We start from the raw sequence: 17,896 nt of genomic DNA, 5'->3' as shown, positions 1-17,896 counted from the left end.
GAAACTTATGCAAGGGACAAAGGAGGAGCTGAGTGAGAGGGGGTGGAGGTTACATGACTGAGTTCAGGGCACTTGTAGGGAACTTACAGGGGAAGTCCCGACAATACCAGTAACCTGTTCAAGGGCAGTCACTAATAACACTAGTAAACATTTATTAGACATTTGCATAAATGAACTCTTTGATGACTCAGTTTCTACATTTTTAAAAAAACATCTTTTAGAATTATTTGATGTATATGAATATACTATACCTGTCCTCAGACACACCAGAAGAGGGCATCAGATCCCATTACAGATGGCTGTGAGGCACCATGTGGTTGCTGGGAACTGAACTCAGGACCTCTGGAAGAGCAGTCAGTGCTCTTAACCACTGAGCCATCTCTCCAGCCCAGTTTCTACATTTTTTTTTTGGTTCTTTTTTTCAGAGCTGGGGACCGAACCCAGGGCCTTGTGCTTCCTAGGTAAGCACTCTACCACTGAGCTAAATCCCCAGCCCCCAGTTTCTACATTTTTATAAAATGAGAAAATTCTCTTTTTTAAAATTTTTAAAAAATTTTTTCTTCGGAGCTGGGGACCGAATCCAGGGCCTTGCACTTGCTAGGCAAGAGCTCTACCACTGAGCTAAATCCCCAACCCCTGAGAAAAATCTCTTAATAGTGTGCGGCGTACAGTTTTGGATGTTTACAAGTCACTGGATGTTAAGTTTGTGTTTAGACATTACTAGTATCTAATAGTGGATTGTTAACTAAATCCAAATCCAGACCAGAGAATCAGACCCAACGCTTCATAAATACTGTGTGAGTGCTACATTACGGCCTACACCCTCAGTCTTGGACTCTCCGTTGAACTGAAAAGGTTTAGAGTTTAATGGCATGGGGGACTGTGGATCTAGCTTACTTGGCAGACAAGAGGGCTTGTCTAGCTTCATAGGATGAGACCCTCAGCACAGCATAGAACTAGGTGTGGTACCTATAGTCCCAGAGTCAGGAAGTGGGAACAGGAGGGTTAGAAACTCAAAGTCGGGGTTGGGGATTTAGCTCAGTGGTGGAGCGCTTGCCTAGCAAGCGCAAGGCCCTGGGTTCGGTCCCCAGCTCCGAAAAAAAGAAAAAGAAAAAAAAAAAAAAAAAAAGAAACTCAAAGTCAAAATTATAAGAGAATAAGAGAGCAAAGGGGTGGGGGGCATGTTTTGGCAGCATATATACTACAAGATTGAAACAATGCAGAGAAGATTAGCATAGCCCCTGTGCTTGCAAATTTTTGAAGTTTTTCATATAAAGAAAAAGAAAAGAAAAGAAAGGTAAAAAAAAAATTTTTTTTTTTGGTTCTTTTTTTTCGGAGCTGGGGACCGAACCCAGGGCCTTGTGCTTCCTAGGCAAGCGCTCTACCACTGAGCTAAATCCCCAACCCCTTAAAAATTTTTAAAGAGGGAAAAAAAGTTCATCTTTGACTACAAAAACAAAATAGGGGCTAGCCTGGGCTACATGAAACCTTATTTCAAAAACAGGGAGGGCTGGGAGATAGTTCAGTGGATAAAGTGCTTGCTGAGGAAGGAATCCCGGCAGCCACATTAAGGCAGGTCTCTGGCTGGGTATGATGACACCTTTGACCCCAGCACTGGGGAAGCAGAGTGACTAAAACAACAACAAAGCAGGCACCTGAAACCCCAGCACTGCTGTGAGACAAGACAGGTGACTCCCCAGCACGACTGACCAGCCAACTCAATTTAACAAGGAGTGAGCTCCGGGGTCAGTGAGAAAGCTGTTTAAAAATAGAGTTGCCAGGTGGTGGGGGCACACCTTTGATCCCACACAGGCAGATCTCTGAGTTCCAGCTCAGCCTGGTCTGCAGAGTGAGTTCCAGGACCACCAGGGAAACACTGTCCTGAAAAACCAAAACCAGAACCAAAAAAGTAAAAATAAAAGAGTCAGGCAAATTCCTAGCACCCACACGGTGGCTCACAACCATCTGCAATGGAATCCAGTGCCCTCTTCTGGTGCGTCTGAGGACAGCTACAGTGTACTCCCATACATAAAAAAATAAATACATAAAACAAGCAAACAAAAAGCTCCCTGAGCCTGAACTGCAGAAGTCCAGATCCAGGCCCCCCAGCACTGACAAAGACTGGGCCCAAATGTCAGACCGTTAGTAGCAAGGAGGGGACAAGCGATAACAAAGTGATGAACTGATTACCTTCGTATGGACTGAATTCTTTTTTATTTTTAAAAATATACACTTTGTATATTTTGCTTTTGGGAACAGGGTCTTCTGTGTCCCAGGTAGACTTAGAACTCGCTGTGTAGCCCATGATGTCATGCACGTGGAGGTGAATGAGGGAATGTGTCACAGTGCACATGTGGAGGTCAGAGGACAACTTGTGGGGACAGTTCTCTCCTTCCAGTGTGTGAATTCTGGGGATCCAACCCAGGTCATCCAGCTTGGAATTAAATGTCTTTACCCCCTTTACCCGATGACCCAACTTCAGGCCCCAGACTTTCTTCTGACCTGGATCACAGAAGACAAAATTCTGAAAGTTACTTTACGTGACAAATCTGTTTGATAGTTCTCAGGCAGGGTCTTGACCTCATCTGAGAAAACCAGCTTTGGCCAAGAAGGAACTGCTGTGAGAGTCCATTCTCACAGAGTACCCCTCTGTGTGGGCCCGTTTTATACACTCCCGAAAAATCAGCTCATCATATAGTGTTAGGAAGTAGGCACCGTTTTATTTTCTCAATGGAGGGAGAGGCTTGAGACAGGGTCTCATATTAATTGGGCTATCATTGAACTGACTGTGTAGTTGAGGATGACTTTGAACTCCCAGCCCTCTAGCTTCTGCCTCCAGAGGGCTGGGATTACAGGCCTGAACCATGCCTAGTGAAAGAGATAGTCTTTCAGTATCCTTTTGCAGATACTCTGAGCATACAATGGCCCAGAATATGCAACACTTTTCCATGGGGAGGAGATGGAGTAAAGAAATATGGGATCAAAGCAAGACTGAAACCTAGCAAGGCAAACTCCAAATCCTATGACTCTGAGTCAAGAGCCTTAGTTGGCTCCACCCTTCTGGCTTTGCTGCCTACAGCATGATTCTCCCTCTTAGGCTGATTCCAGTCTGTGCACGGCTCTCCCCAGCAGGTCCCTTTAACTCTGGCATGTCCAGCGTCTTATAGTCTTCAGAACAGTCCAGGGCTTCTTTTTCACAGCTTCAGGCAATAGCCTTTCAGGGACTTCCCTCCTACATACCTAGCCTCGGCAGCTGTGGAGGAATATCCCATAACCCCCTTTTTCCTTCCTGACTATAAAGCCAGAACCATGTGAACGATACCGCCACAGTCTGCTGCTGGTTTCGGATAGAGCCCAGTCCCCATGGGATCGCATTTTCAGCAGCCTTACTTTTCTGTTGCTTCTTTAGGAGCAGAAAAGTCTAAGATTCTTCTTTTCACAGGCTGGAAGCTTAGCTGACTAGAGTCTGGCTCTGAGGTCACCTGTCTCTGTATTTCAATTTATGCTGATTCTTCGGGCTGTTCCCAAGTCCCCATCTTCTTAGTCACACCACTGGAAGTCCAGTCAGACTGACCAAGTTCGTGTGGGAAGAGAGAAACTGCTTCTCTCAGAGTTGGCTGTAGAGCTGTGCATGGTTGTGCAAACCCCTAATGCCAGCATCTGGGAGTTCCATGACCGCCGGAGCTGCACAGTAGGGAAGCAAGCTGCACAAGCCATGGAGGTAGTTCCATCAGTGTTCCTTCACGGTTTCAGTCCCTCCCTTCAGGTTCCTGCCTTGAGTTCTTGTCATGGGCTCCCATAGTGTAGAACTGTGATATAGACATGTAAACCAGCTAAATCCTTTCTCCTTCAAGTTGCTTTTGACCATGGTGTTTATCTGAGCAATAGAAAACAAACTAGAAAGAACATGGGCCCTCTTTTGATAATGTTACTGATTTTCAGGCTGAAGATATGTCTCAGTAAAGTGTTTAAAAGTGGACCCTGTGGCATAAATCTGTAACTCCAGCTCAGCTGTGTGGACAGAGACAGATCCCTGGAGTTCCCAGGTCAGACAATCTAGATGGATCAATGAGCTCCAGGTTCAGTGAGAGTGTTTGTTTCAAACAAACAAACAAACAAACAAAAACAAAGCTGAGAGTAATAAAAGAGGACACCTAAGACTGACCTCTGGCCCACACACAGGTGCACACACACCTGCATGCATGTGTGCACACACCCACATGAACATATATATACACAATACACACACACACACATTGCTTAGTTACTTTCTCACGGTCACCATCACATAAGAACACGTTTTACTGTTTACCCCAGAGATTTGAATGGACTCCAATGGTAACAGGCCATGGTTCAAGACGTCAGGCCAGTGGATCCAGTCTTTAAGGGAGAAGCAGTTACAGATTTGGCTGTGCCGTGGCTTGGCTGTGTGACCAATTGCCTGTGGCATCAAAGAAGTTGTGACTGCTAGTCTTATCACCATTTGGCAACTCGTCACCATTCACTCATTACGTCGTAGATGGTAAGCGCCTGTCAGTGAAATCGACAGAGGACCATTCGTAATCCTGCAATTCAGCATTAAAGACAAAAATCCCACAACGGCAACAACAAAACACTTGCTATGGTGCATTTCCTCTCTTTTTCTTTTTTTTTTAATATTCATTCATTTTGTGTCTGTGAGTACACTGCTGCTCTCTTCACACACACCAGTGCTCTTAACCGCTGAGTCATATCTCTCCAGCCCATCCTCTCTTTTCTGATACAGAATAGTTTCAGGTCATTTTTTTATCTGCAGAAGTAAAAGATTCAGGAGCCAGAGAGCTGGCTCAGTGGCTAAGACTGCATCCTGCTCTTGCAGAGAATCCAAGTTTGGTTCTCAACGCCTGTGCTTTGGCTCACAACTCCCTGTCACTCCAGCTTCTGGGGGATGCAGTGGAGCGCTTGTGGCCTATGAGGAGATCAGCACTCATCTGCCCATGCCCACATAGACAGAGACACACTAAACACAATGAAAACAAGGAACTGGAGAAATGGCTCAGTAGTTAAGAGGGTTTGCTGCTCTTTCAGAGTGTTGCTGGAATTTCCAACCTCAATAAGCCCATATAAAAAACACAATCCAGGGGCTGGGGATTTAGCTCAGTGGTAGAGCGCTTACCTAGGAAGCGCAAGGTCCTGGGTTCGGTCCCCAGCTCCGAAAAAAGGAACCAAAAAAAAAAAAAAAAAAAAAAAAAACACAATCCAGCCATTTTAATTATAAGCTATATGTCTAGATTGGACAGATCTAACACTATACTAATTTATTCCCCAGCTATGAGACCTCTTGTTCTTGAGATTTCTCCCAGCCACACAGCTCTGGTCCATCTCGGCTTCTCCTTCTCTTCCTCCATCCTCTCTCTTTCCCTTCTTGTTCTCCCCCTCTCTCCCCAAGTCTTGAGCCTCCAGCCCCACCTTTTCCCTCCACTGCCCAGTCACAGGCTCTTGCCTTTATTGACCACTCCTCTTTTTTTTTTCTTTTTTTTTTTCTTTTTTTTTTTCTTTTTTTTTTTTTTTTTTCGGAGCTGGGGACCGAACCCAGGGCCTTGCACTCGCTAGGCAAGCGCTCTACCGCTGAGCCAAATCCCCAACCCCTTGACCACTCCTCTTGAGGAAGTAGAATTAACATCGGAATACAGCAGGAAGTTCAAGCCACTACCTGGGAGGATCAGAACTCAGTTCCCAGCACTAAGGTTTGACTTGATCTGCATATGATTCCAGCTCCACGGGGAGACAGGGTATTTTACATAGTCCTGGCAGTTCTGGAGCTCACTCAGTAGACCAGGCTGGCCTCAAACTCACAGAGATCCATCTGCCTCTGCTTCCCAAGTGCTGGGCGTAAAGGCACCACCTTTACCTGTTTTTTGGGGGTGGTGGTGGTGGTGTTTGTTTTGTTTCATTTTTAAGTGAGGGTCTGGAGAGTTGGCTCAGTGGTTAAGAGCACTTGTTGCTCTTGCTGAGAACCAGGGTGTAAGTCCCAGAACCCACATGGTGGCTCTTAATTGTAACTCCAATGTTCTCTACCTCTGCACCACCAGGCACACATGTAGCGCATACACATATATGCAGAGAAAACATACAGGCGAAATAAAATAATGGGCAGGTGAGATGTCTCAGTTGATAAAGGCCCTTGCTATCAAGCCTGATGACCTGAGTCTGATCCCCAGATTTCACGTAGTAGGAGGAGCTAACCCACTATCTTCCATTGTCCTCTGACTTTCACAGGTGCACCAGGGCACATATATAGCCCCCACCCATACAATACACATGTACATCTATCCCTCACATACAAAATGTAATTTTTTTTTTGAGACGGGTTCTCTCTTTAAGTACCTTTTGCCTTTCCATCACTATGTAGACTAAGCTGTCCTGAGAGATCCACTTAATATGCTTTGGGATTGAGGATATGTGCCACTGTGCAGTATGTGTGTAATTATTTCAGAAGCGAAATGCTCAGAGGCAGCTGTAGTGACACACCCCTGGGACCACAGCTCTCAGTAAGGGCGTGGTCAGAGCTCCTTGTGCATCTGCGGAACCAGCACCTCATCTAGTTTACTCCACATTGGTTCTCATTGGGTTAAATTGGTAACATTCTTGAGATCAGGCCTCATATAGCCCAGACTGGTCTCAAACTTGCTATGCAGCTAAGAATAACCTTGAACTCTTGATCCCAGCTTCCCCCCAGTCCCCCTTAAGACATTCTTCTTGAATAGCTTTGACTGACCTGGAGCTAACAGAGATTAACCTGTTTCTATTTCCCAAGTGCAGGGATTAAAGGTGTGCACCACTATACCTGACACATCTTAATTCTTTTTTTTTTTTTTTTTTTTGTTCTTTTTTTTTCGGAGCTGGGGACTGAACCCAGGGCCTTGCGCTTCCTAGGCAAGCGCTCTACCACTAAGCTAAATCCCCAACCCCACATCTTAATTTTTTTAATTAATTTTTTTAGGTATCTCTCCTTTTTTTTTTTTTAAGATTTATTTATTTTATTTATATGAGTACACTGTATAACCAGAAGAGGGCATTGGATCCCATGGTTGTGAGCCACCATGTGGTTGCTGGGAATTGAACTCAGGACCTCTGGAAGAGGAGTCAGTGCTCTTAACCACTGAGCCATCTCTCCAGCCCTTTAATTTTTATTTACTTTTGTGTGCATACGTGTAGGTACACAGTGCCATGGCATCTCTGTGGAGATCAAACGACAGCTTGTGGGAGTCAAGTCCCTCCCTTTACTGTGTGTATCAGGAGGGCCACAGTCAGCTTGTCCCACTCAGGAACAGATCCCTCTACCCCCTGAGCCATCTCAATTAATCCCTTTTCATTCTCCTTCTTTCTGTCTTTTAGCCTTTAATTTTAAATTTTAATGTGTTATTATTATAAAAATTATTTATTTATATAGTTGGTTTTCTCCTTCCACCTTTATGTGGGTTCCAGTCATCAAATTCCTGTTACCAGGGTTCTCTTCTTTACCTGATGAGCCATTGTACCCCCATCCCACCCACACCTTTTCAAAGATTTTTTAAAAATTTTTTATGTGATGAATATTACCTGCACATATGTATGTATGTATACCACATGCATGTCCAGTGCCAGTAGAGATCAGAAGAAGGCATTGGATTCCCTGGAACTGGATTTACAGATGGTTGTGAATAACCATGTGGGTGCTGGGAATTGAACCCTGGTCCTCTCCAAGAGCAGCCAGTGCTCTTCACCACTGATCCATCTCCCTGACACCTCCCCTTTCTTTTTTTCCATTTTATTAGGAGACAGGAAGTCACGACAACTTCAGACTCATATAACTGGCCTTGAACTAGATATGGGACTGAAGTTGGATTTGAACTCCTGATCTCCTGCCTCCACCTCCCTGGGATTATGGGAATATGCAGCAATACCCAGTTAAGATGGCTCAGTGGTTAAGAGCACTTGGCTGCTTTTCCAGAGGACCATCTCACAACTGTCTGTTAACTCCAGTTCCAGGGCACTTGACACCTTCTCACCAATGGACATAAAAGAATAAAATTAAATAAAAAGAAATTCTTTTCAGTCATATTGGGTGGCCCACATTTATAAACCCAGCACTCCACAGGCTTTCACGGGTTTGTCGCAAATTTGCCATTGGCCTGGGTTACATAGTGGATTCCACGCCATCCTGGGCTACAATGTGTTCCTTCCCACTCCTTATAATTGAAAAAATAGTTTTAGCGATCATCAGAAATAATAGGGACCTGAGTTAATTAAAAGGAGTCCTTTTGGATGAGGCTAGTTTTAGGCACATACAGTCTTTCTAGAGCTCACTCGTTGGTCCTAAGGACCTCTGTGAACCAGAGGGGTTTCCTCCCCGAGTTCTCCTGTTTCCGTGGCCTCATGAGAGACGGTTCCTTCCGGTTCACCACCTTTTCCTTCCGCTTTGCTTCGTGTTGGCTTCGCATTGGCGGTATCTTCTGGTTCGTACACTTCTGGTGCGATGAACTCGATGCCCCAGGTAGGCCACCTTTTTGCTAGTCTTCAGCTGCCTAACCTGAGGCCAGCAGGGATCATCATCCGTTTATTTTGTTTTGTTTTGTTTTGTTTTGTTTTGTTTTGTTTTGTTTTGTCATAGGAGGGAGGGAGTACATAGAACATTCTAGATTGACCTGGCCTTGCCTGGTCCGGTGTAGCAGCAGGCCTTAAACAGGGCAAAGATGGTGCTCGGCTGAGGGATGTGTAGCAGCCTTAGCCATGGTTTGTTTCTGTAGAAAGTTCGGGAAATGTTAATGCTTCTCTGTGCAAGACCGTGGTTATGTGGATCCCCCGGGCCACCACAGAATGGCCCTGTTGCTAGGGCATTAAAACCTGCCCCTTCGCCATCCTGGGCTATTGCCCAGGAAAGTTTTTGTTTGTTTGTCTCCTTTTTGGTTTGATTTGGTTTGTTTGGTTGGGTTGTCTTGGTCTTTTTTGAGATAGAGACTCTCTGTAGCCCTGGCTACGCCGGAACTCTCCCTGTAGACCAGGCTACCTCGGATTCATAAAGATCTGTCTGCCTCTGCCTCTCTAGTGCTGGGTCTTAGAGTGTGTGCCACCAAGGCCCGGCTTTTTTTGTTTGTTTGTTTTTTGTTTTTTGTCTTTTGTTTTGATTTTGAGACAGAGCCCTACTCTGTAGCCCAGGTTGGCCTGGAACTCTTAACAAGCCTTCCATAACTTCACAGGAGTGAGCATCTAGCTGGGGCTGGATGAGCATTTTAAGGGACAACTCTTACAGGCCTTTCAGTAGTATTGGCAGGGTTTAAGGAGACTTAGAGGTTAGAGGTTGGGGGCGGATATCAGTTGGGGTTGGCTCGCTAGAAGTGGCTGAAGAGAAAAGTGGAAGCTAAGGGTAAAGAACTCTCCCACAGGAAGTGGAAGGACATGATAGAAGCCCAGAGATCGGGGAGGGTTGGGAGCTAGAGGGTTCCACAGTGTCACCATAAATGCATGACAACACAGTGCACTAAATATAACACCAAATGCTCTGGTGATCCAGTTGACTGGAAAATTTAATTTGTATCTATTGACTGTATCAGTGCCATCATTGTCATTAGAATGCTGGTAAATAGGTGTTACATATATAATTCTTTTTTCCTTCTGAATTTAATTTTTATTTTTATTGGATTACATCTTAATTTAGTGCGTGTTTGTGCCTTCAGGCAGCAGATCTGTGGAGAGCAGAGGACAGCTTGGAGTCAGTGCTCTCCTTCTGCCCTGTGGGTCCCAGGGATTGAACTCGGGCCTTCCGGCTTGGTGGCTGGCATCTTTACCTGCTGAACCATCTCAAACACCCATAAGATTTTTTTCCCTTTCATCTTCTTTATTTCAAAGCTTTTTGATCTCTGGGCTCATTCTTACGGCAGGCTTGAATAGCAATATAGAATGTACAGAAGAAAGATTGGATAAAGTGGATTTTATTTCCCTGAACTTTTGTGTGGAGCTAAAACATTTCTTGGAAACTGTAGGGTTTTTTGTTTTGTTTTGTTTTTTGAGACAGGTTTTCTCTGTGTTGCATTGGCTATCCTGGAACCAGCTTTGTAGATCAGGCTGGCCACAGAGATTAGCTTGCTTCTGCCTCCAGAGTGCTGGAATTAAAGGAGTGTGCCACCACCTGGCTTGTTTGGCTTTTTAAAAAAGCTTTTGTATTATTATTATTATTATTATTATTATTATTATTATTATTATTATTATTATTTTGGTTCTTTTTTTCGGAGCTGGGGACCGAACCCAGGGCCTTGTGCTTCCTAGGTAAGCGCTCTACCACTGAGCTAAATCCCCAGCCCCTTTTGTATTATTATTATGTATACATATATTTTGCTTGAATGTATATGTGTATGCCATGTGTGTGCCTAGTACCCCTAAAGGTCAGGAGAAAGTGCCAAATCTCCTGGAACTGGAGTTGTGGTGGGACTTGTTAGGATATTGGGATGCTGCCCTGTGGATGTTGGGAACGGAACTTGGGTCCACATAAAATTAATAAATCTAAAGAATAATAAATTGAATAAGATAAATACATTTAAACAAGATAAGGAGCAAACAGAAATGCCTAATACCACAATGCACTTTAGCATGGCCCTGTGACTTGTTGGTTCTGAGGAGAGACTGTCACTAGTTTCTTTGAAATCCACTAATTCTGTAATCCATCTTTTGGACTTCAGTATATCCAGTAAACAACAGGAACATGCACATGCACACACATGCACAAGCACACACATGCACATGCACACACATGCACAAGCACACACATGCACATGCACACACATGCACAAGCACACGCATGCACAAGCACACGCACACCTCACTCAGTTCTCATGTTTGTTATCAGTCAGGGCAAACAACAGCACTTTTACAAGCCTTATACAACTGGACTGAGCAGTCTCGAAGCAAAACATTATTGTTTCTATAATTCAGTATTAGGACTATAGTGGATTTGTTTGTTTGGGATGTTGCTTGTTTTAGAAGAGTTTAGATTAACAGAGAAATTGAGGAAGACCATCTGAGGCATTTTTATGTACCCAACACCCAGGTTGCTGTAATTATGAATATCTTATACTAGTATGGCATATTGACCATTTTTCTGTTTTTATTTCTTTGTGTATGGGTATCAGAGACAGACAGACAGACAGACAGACAAAGTGCACGTGTATGTGGAACAGCCAACTGCTTTTTTTTTTTCTTTTTTCTTTTTTTTCGGAGCTGGGGACCGAACCCAGGGCCTTGTGCCTGCTAGGCAAGCGTTCAACCACTGAGCTAAATCCCCAGCCCCCAGCCAACTGCTTTTAGGTGGACTCTGGGAATTGAACTCATGCCATCAGGCTTGCACAGCAAGCACTTGCCTACTGAGCCTCCTCTCCAGCCCTGTTTTCATTTATTGGGATAGTCTTGCTATGTAGTTCATCCTGGGTTGACTTTACAGCCCTCCTGCCTCCATTTGTAAAGCTTTTGCCTTACAAACACAGGGAGCTAAGTTCCAGCCCCAGAACCAAATACAAATGCCAGGTGGGGGACTTGATGGCCAGTCAAGTTAGCCTAGTTGGTAAGCAGTAAGCCAATGAGAAATAAGTTCCCTAGGAGGTGGACAGTGTTCCTGTGGGTAATACCTGATAAAATGTCTTCCAACCTCCACACATGTGCATATATATATATATATATATATATATATATATATATATATATATGCATACGCATACATGTGTACATACTATTTTAAAAAGCAGGTATTTGGTCTAGGTATAATGGTACAAGTTTATAACCCCAGCGCCTAGGACACAGAGGCAGGAGAAACAAGAAGGCCATCCTCTAATACATAGATAATTCAACACCAACGTGGGCTACATGACATACTACCTCTAAAAAATAAAAAAGATTTACTTCCTATCTCCTTCAAGGCCAAGGACTTAAAAATGTTATTTGAAGTTCTTATCCTTACCTTATTTATGTATAAGTTACTTGTAGGTATGAATTCATAAATATTTGTCTTATACTGCATTAGAATATTGCTTTACCTTGTTTAGATAGCTCAGTTTGAACCATCACAGACTCTTCCAGTGGCTTCTTGTTCATATGCACAACCTACATTTTCCCTGTCATGTTTGTCTGTTTAGCACTTTCTTACTTTCTGTCCACATGTGTTATAGGCTCCTTTTATCTGTTTCCCGACGAATCCTAGAACATACCATTTATCCAAGACATAATTTTGGTGCCACGTTGTAACCCTAGCAAACTTGTGGAAGTTGGGGCAGATGCGGCAGGTAGCAGGAAAACACAACCCCGACACCTCGAAGAGGACTTTCCCAGAAGTAGCAGCCAAAATCCCAAGTCCTCGGCTGAGAAATAGATGACTCACCAGCTCCTGGGGCTGTCTCCTCCCTCCCCCTCTTGCTGACAGGACTGTACCTAAACCAGCTCAGACAGAGGGACCTTGGTCAGAAATGGCTCCACCCATGAGACCAATGAAAAATGACCAGTTTCACACTAAGGCAGAACATTTACTCATACCCAGCAGACATTGCCTATGTTTGTCCCATTAGTGTATTATTTCTATGTCTTCAGAAAGGATTAAATAGTATCACCATTAAATTTACATCTTTAATACAGCTTTTTTTTTAAAGATTTAATTTATTTATTATATATAAGTACACTGTAGCTGTCGTCAGACACACCAGAAGAGGGCATCAGGTCTCATTACAGATGGTTGTGAGCCACCATGTGGTTGCTGGGATTTGAACTCAGGACCTCCGAAAGAACAGTCAGTGCTCTTAACCGCTGAGCCATCTCTCCAGCCCCAATACAGCTTTTTTTTTTCTTACTTTTTTCCCCCTTTGAGAGAGATTCTCCTATCCCAGACTGCCCTTGAACTTGCCACATAACCAAAGTTCTAAGGAGGCTTTGAACTTCTGGTGCTCTTGCCTCTACCTCTTTTTTTTTTTTTTTTTTTTTTTTGGTTCTTTTTTTTTGGAGCTGGGGACTGAACCCAGGGCTTTGCGCTTCCTAGGCAAGCGCTCTACCACTGAGCTAAATCCCCAACCCCTATTTTATTATTTTGAGACGGTCTCATTGTGTAGCCCTGGCAGGCCTGAGACTCAGTAAGTAGGCCAGGGTTGCCTCAGCCACAGAGATCTGCCTGCCTTTGACTCCTGAGTGCAGGGATAAACAGTGTGTGCCGCTCCGCCCTGCTCTGCTGCTGTCTTTTAAGCACTGGGATGGTAGGAGTGTGCCTTCACTCCAGATGCATGTCCTGCTGGAGTAGAACCCAGATCTTGCTTTGTTTGATGGCAAACCTGCTGCCTCAGCCTCCCAAGTGGGATCCCAGATGAGCGCCACATGTCAGGCTAGACATCTAGTTTACTAGGTGTGTCTGTAGTGTTCACCACCTCTCCTCTTTACGTCTTGTCCTTTCCCCAAACTCATGAGTATCTTCCTGCCTGTGTGAAAGTGTCTCTGAGATCCATGTGCATGCAGACTGAGATGAAGCCTGCCTCCAGAATCAGAGACAGGATTCTCAGCCTGGTGTAACTTGTTCTGGCTACAGTAGAGACTACATTAGTATCCAGTTACTCTCTCATTTGCTCTCTGGTTGACCTTCCTAAGGCTGAGTCTGTAAGTTCCTTAAAGGGCGAGGACAGTAGGTGGCCCAGAAACAGCATCTGCAAGTGGGTAATTATGGCGGACTTTTCTGATAATGATAATATCAGGTGCTGGGCTGGAGAGATGGCTCATTAGTTAAAGGTACATGCTACCCTTCTAGAGGACCTTCTAGAGGAGGTCAGTGCCCTGGGTAGCTCCAGCTTCAGGGATCCCAGGCTCTCGTTTTGGTCTCCTCAGGCACTGTATTCACGTGCACATATTCATGCCTATGTAAGATACACTTAATCATAAATGAAATCATTTTTATTATTTTATCAAAAGGATAACAGAAGGTATTTGGGGAACTTACAAATATTCAGATGTATGGTAGAGGTGCTGAGGAAATGTCCCAACAGTTAAGAGCACTCGTTGCTCTTGTAGAGGACCTGAGTTTGGTTCTAAGGCACCCTTCTGATCACTGACAATCCTCTGTAACTCCAGTTCAGGGGATCTGACTCTCTTCTCTTCTGGTCTCCGTGTAGTACATAGACATACATACAGACAAGACACCTATACACATAAAAATAAATCTTTAAAAATATCCAAAATATGTTTCATAATGAAAGTATAAAATCCACCAAAAGTTCTACACCTGTTGTCTGAATGGCTATTGTAACTGTATACTGTATTGTAACTGTTCATTGGCCATCAGTCATCTCTGCAGCCCGTGTGTGTGTGTGTGTGTGTGTGTGTGTGTGTGTGTGTTTGTAGCTAGACATTAAACATAAGGCCTCAAGTATGCCAGGCAAGCACTCTACATAGATTACATCACCAGCCCCTATAATTTATGTGTGTATATTCATTTTTGTTTGTTTTGAGACAGAGTTTCACTTTAGTCCTGACTGGCCTAGAACTTACTATGTAGACCTAGTTGGCCTCAAACACACAAAGATCCTTATGCCTCTACTCCTGCCTGTTTCTGCCACTCTGGTGCTGGGAATAAAGACATGGTCCAGCCATCATGCTGGGGTATTTGTTTATTTGAGACGGGGTCTTACATTATAGTCCATCTGACTCTATACAACAGAAGATGGCCTTGAACTTCTGATGCTTCTAGGGCTGGGATTAGAGGAATACTCCACCAAGCCAGTGTACTATGACAAGACCCAGACAAGCACTCTGAGCCACATTCTCCGATTCAATCTCAGTAAATTAAAAAATGCTTTATTAATAAGATTACTATACTGGGCTGGAGAGATGGCTCAGTGGTTAAGAGCACCGACTGCTCTTCCAGAGGTCCTGAGTTCAAATCCCAGCAACCACATGGTGGCTCACAACCATCTGTAATGGGATCCGATGCCCTCTTCTGGTGTGTCTGAAGACAGTAACAGTGTACTTATATATAATAAATAAATAAATCTTTAAAAAAAGATTACTATACTGATGTTTAATACTTGTACCAATTTATGTATAAAAGTGTTTCTGACTTAGAAAAGATTGAATGTGTCTAATTTGAACATGCTGTATTATGGATTCTGTAGTTGCATCTTTTTACTAACAATAATTGTGGATTTACCAAAATGTCATATGCGGGGTCTTTATCCTTCCGTGTACCTTTGTGGAGCCAGGTTTTTATATCCCTTTCTTCTCTGGATCCTTTGCTATTCCTGGGTGTTCTGCAGAGGGAGGTTCCAGGTCGGTGGGCGGGGTCCGGGGCACTAGGGACATGCAGATGAGGTGGGCGGGGCCCAACACTTAATACCTTCTGTCAGCCTCCAGCGGGCGTGCCCAGCTTGGACAGATTGTCAGCGTCCGGCTGCGGAACCTGCCTCCCTGAGCGCCGCGGAGCCTGGTCCGGGCTGGCCCCTCTGCTACCCCGGGAGCGGGCCATGCCGCCGCGGGAGCTGAGCGAGGCCGAGCCACCGCCTCTCCCGGCCTCGACCCCTCCTCCGCGGCGGCGCAGCGCCCCTCCGGAGCTGGGCATCAAATGCGTGCTGGTGGGCGATGGCGCGGTGGGCAAGAGCAGCCTCATCGTCAGCTACACCTGCAATGGATACCCCTCGCGCTATCGGCCTACAGCACTGGACACTTTCTCCGGTATGTTCTATAGTCCTGGGGCCCCTGAGGCTGGGTAGGGTTGTGCATTCAATAGCCTGCTGGTGGGTGGTCACGGAAGACCCCGGGAGCAGGCCCGGAGGTGGCGCTGGTGAGGCCTGACTAGAGGGACGAAGGATGCTGTGCCTAAGTCATGTTTTCCCCTCCCCACCTCTGCAGTGCAAGTCCTGGTAGATGGAGCCCCTGTGCGAATTGAGCTCTGGGACACAGCAGGGCAGGTGAGAACCTGGGTGTAGCCTTCCTTGGGCAAGGGGTTGGAGAGGGTTGGAGGTTGGGAGGATCCCTGCATGGAGTAAGAACGAAGCAGGCCTTGGGCTTTAGGACTTTTAGGTCTCCAACCCCAAGGGAGAAGCAGATTCTGGTTCCAATGTGGAGGGAATGATGTTGCTAACCACTAGCCTTGCCACCACAGGAGGACTTTGACCGGCTTCGTTCTCTCTGCTACCCGGATACCGATGTCTTTCTGGCTTGCTTCAGCGTGGTGCAGCCCAGCTCCTTTCAAAACATAACAGAAAAATGGCTGCCGGAGATCCGCACTCACAACCCCCAAGCACCTGTGTTGCTGGTGGGCACTCAGGCCGACCTGAGGGACGATGTCAATGTACTAATTCAGTTGGACCAAGGAGGTCGGGAGGGCCCAGTACCCGAACCCCAAGCCCAGGGTTTGGCTGAGAAGATCCGGGCCTGCTGCTACCTTGAGTGCTCAGCCTTGACGCAGAAGAACTTGAAGGAGGTGTTCGACTCAGCCATTCTCAGTGCGATTGAGCACAAAGCCCGCCTGGAGAAGAAACTGAACGCAAAAGGTGTGCGCACGCTCTCTCGCTGTCGCTGGAAGAAGTTCTTCTGCTTTGTTTGAGCAGCTATGGCAGTGCAAGAGATAGGCAGGTGGCCTGAGACTTCTGGACCCTGAGACATCGGGTACTGGCAGGGCCTGGCCAACCCCTGGGACTCAGTTCTCTATTGAACACAGGGGATATGGGCCTCAAAGCTGTACACTCTGGTAAGCCAGGGTGTGCCTCTGTCCTGTGCAAGGGCTGGCTGATTTGGATTTCTTTGGTCAAGACTCACAGGGAAATCCCAGCACTTTGGTTTTCATGGGATAGTTCCATCAGTGTCAGTAGCGCTGAGCAGCTTGTGATGTAATTCTCAGTTTCTTATCCTGGGCCACAGGTCAGTTTGGCTGAATGCAGGTCCCTCACTGGGTCCTCACCCTCTCCTAGCACAGGTGTGACAAAGCTAGGAAAGGAAAACAGTGAGGCATCCTGGAGGGCTGGCGGCTGGTCAGCCTTGACAGGGAGACGTTTGAGGTGGGATGTGAAGAAGAGGCTAGTGAGAGATTGGGAGGGAAAACAGAAAGTGAGGCAAGTGGTGGACAGGGGACATATTAAAGTAGAGGCCTGGGCCTGGAAGGAGGAAAACAAAAAGAAGGGTGGACAGCTGTGGAGAAGGCTGACACCTGGGCTGCCCTCAAGCCCCAAGGCCAGGGAGGACAGGATTGTTCCCTGGGAAGAACTGGGTCTCAGGGCTCCCCAGGCACTGCCCAAACTGGCTGGGCTAGCAGAGGGGCAGGAAGTGAGAGTTAAGGCCCAGCAAAGGGAGGGGGAGGAGCTGCAAATACTCTGAAGGAGGAAGGGGCAGGGATCGTCCCTTTCCCCAAGGTCATAGCTTAGAAGGTGAGCTATGCAATCTGCAAATAAACCTTCTGTTTCTGAAGCTGCTGTCTGTGGTTTCCTGGAGTGGTCAGCCAGTGCCCCCTTCATCACCTTTGCCACGGCCAGACAGCCTTGGTGGATGGATGGGGAACTGCGGCTTGCTTGAAGGGTGGGGGTTGAATGAGATGGGACAATGTGATGGGAACTGGACTAGGGGGAACAGGTGTGGGGCTCCCTGCTTGGGGCTTGGTTTACTTGGTTCCCAGGAGAGCTAGCGTGGGAAGCAGCCTGGAAACGGGTTTCCCCAGGTGTCAGCGCCAGAGCTGCTTTCCCATGACCTCATCAGGTAGGTGGGGCCCCTCCCTTCTCCCCCTCCTTTCTAGAGTATGATGCTCAGCTTTGAGGCTCTAGGACAATCTCAGGCCCTCCAGCCATTCTGCTGCTATTCTTTGAACAGTGTTCAGGACCCAGGACCTGGCTGGGGAATGTCACCCCAGTTTGAATACCAAGAGAATCCTATACAGCTT

At 45.9% G+C, this 17,896-nt stretch overlaps 1 protein-coding gene and 1 pseudogene across 2 annotated transcripts; both read left to right on the top strand.

Moving 5' to 3' along the window:
• Positions 1–1,181: 1,181 nt before the first annotated feature.
• Rnu6-603 (RNA, U6 small nuclear 603) lies at positions 1,182–1,277 on the top strand (annotated as a pseudogene).
• A 7,143-nt stretch (positions 1,278–8,420) lies between these two features.
• On the top strand, positions 8,421–17,430 carry Rhov (ras homolog family member V). 2 transcript variants are annotated; one of them, XM_039104214.2, is made up of 4 exons: positions 8,421–8,515; positions 15,375–15,699; positions 15,877–15,935; positions 16,130–17,430. In XM_039104214.2, the coding sequence occupies exons 1-4, from the start codon at positions 8,498–8,500 to the stop codon at positions 16,571–16,573; spliced, it is 846 nt and encodes a 281-aa protein (XP_038960142.1). In that variant the 5' UTR covers positions 8,421–8,497; the 3' UTR covers positions 16,574–17,430. The 2 variants fall into 2 exon arrangements, with proteins under 2 accessions (XP_038960142.1, NP_612551.2); NM_138542.2 differs by lacking the exon at positions 8,421–8,515 and adding an exon at positions 8,725–8,754.
• Positions 17,431–17,896: the final 466 nt, after the last annotated feature.

Source organism: Rattus norvegicus, chromosome 3, assembly GCF_036323735.1.
Source record: "Rattus norvegicus strain BN/NHsdMcwi chromosome 3, GRCr8, whole genome shotgun sequence".
NCBI lineage: Eukaryota > Metazoa > Chordata > Mammalia > Rodentia > Muridae > Rattus > Rattus norvegicus.
This window is presented reverse-complemented; position numbering and strand designations above follow the sequence as displayed.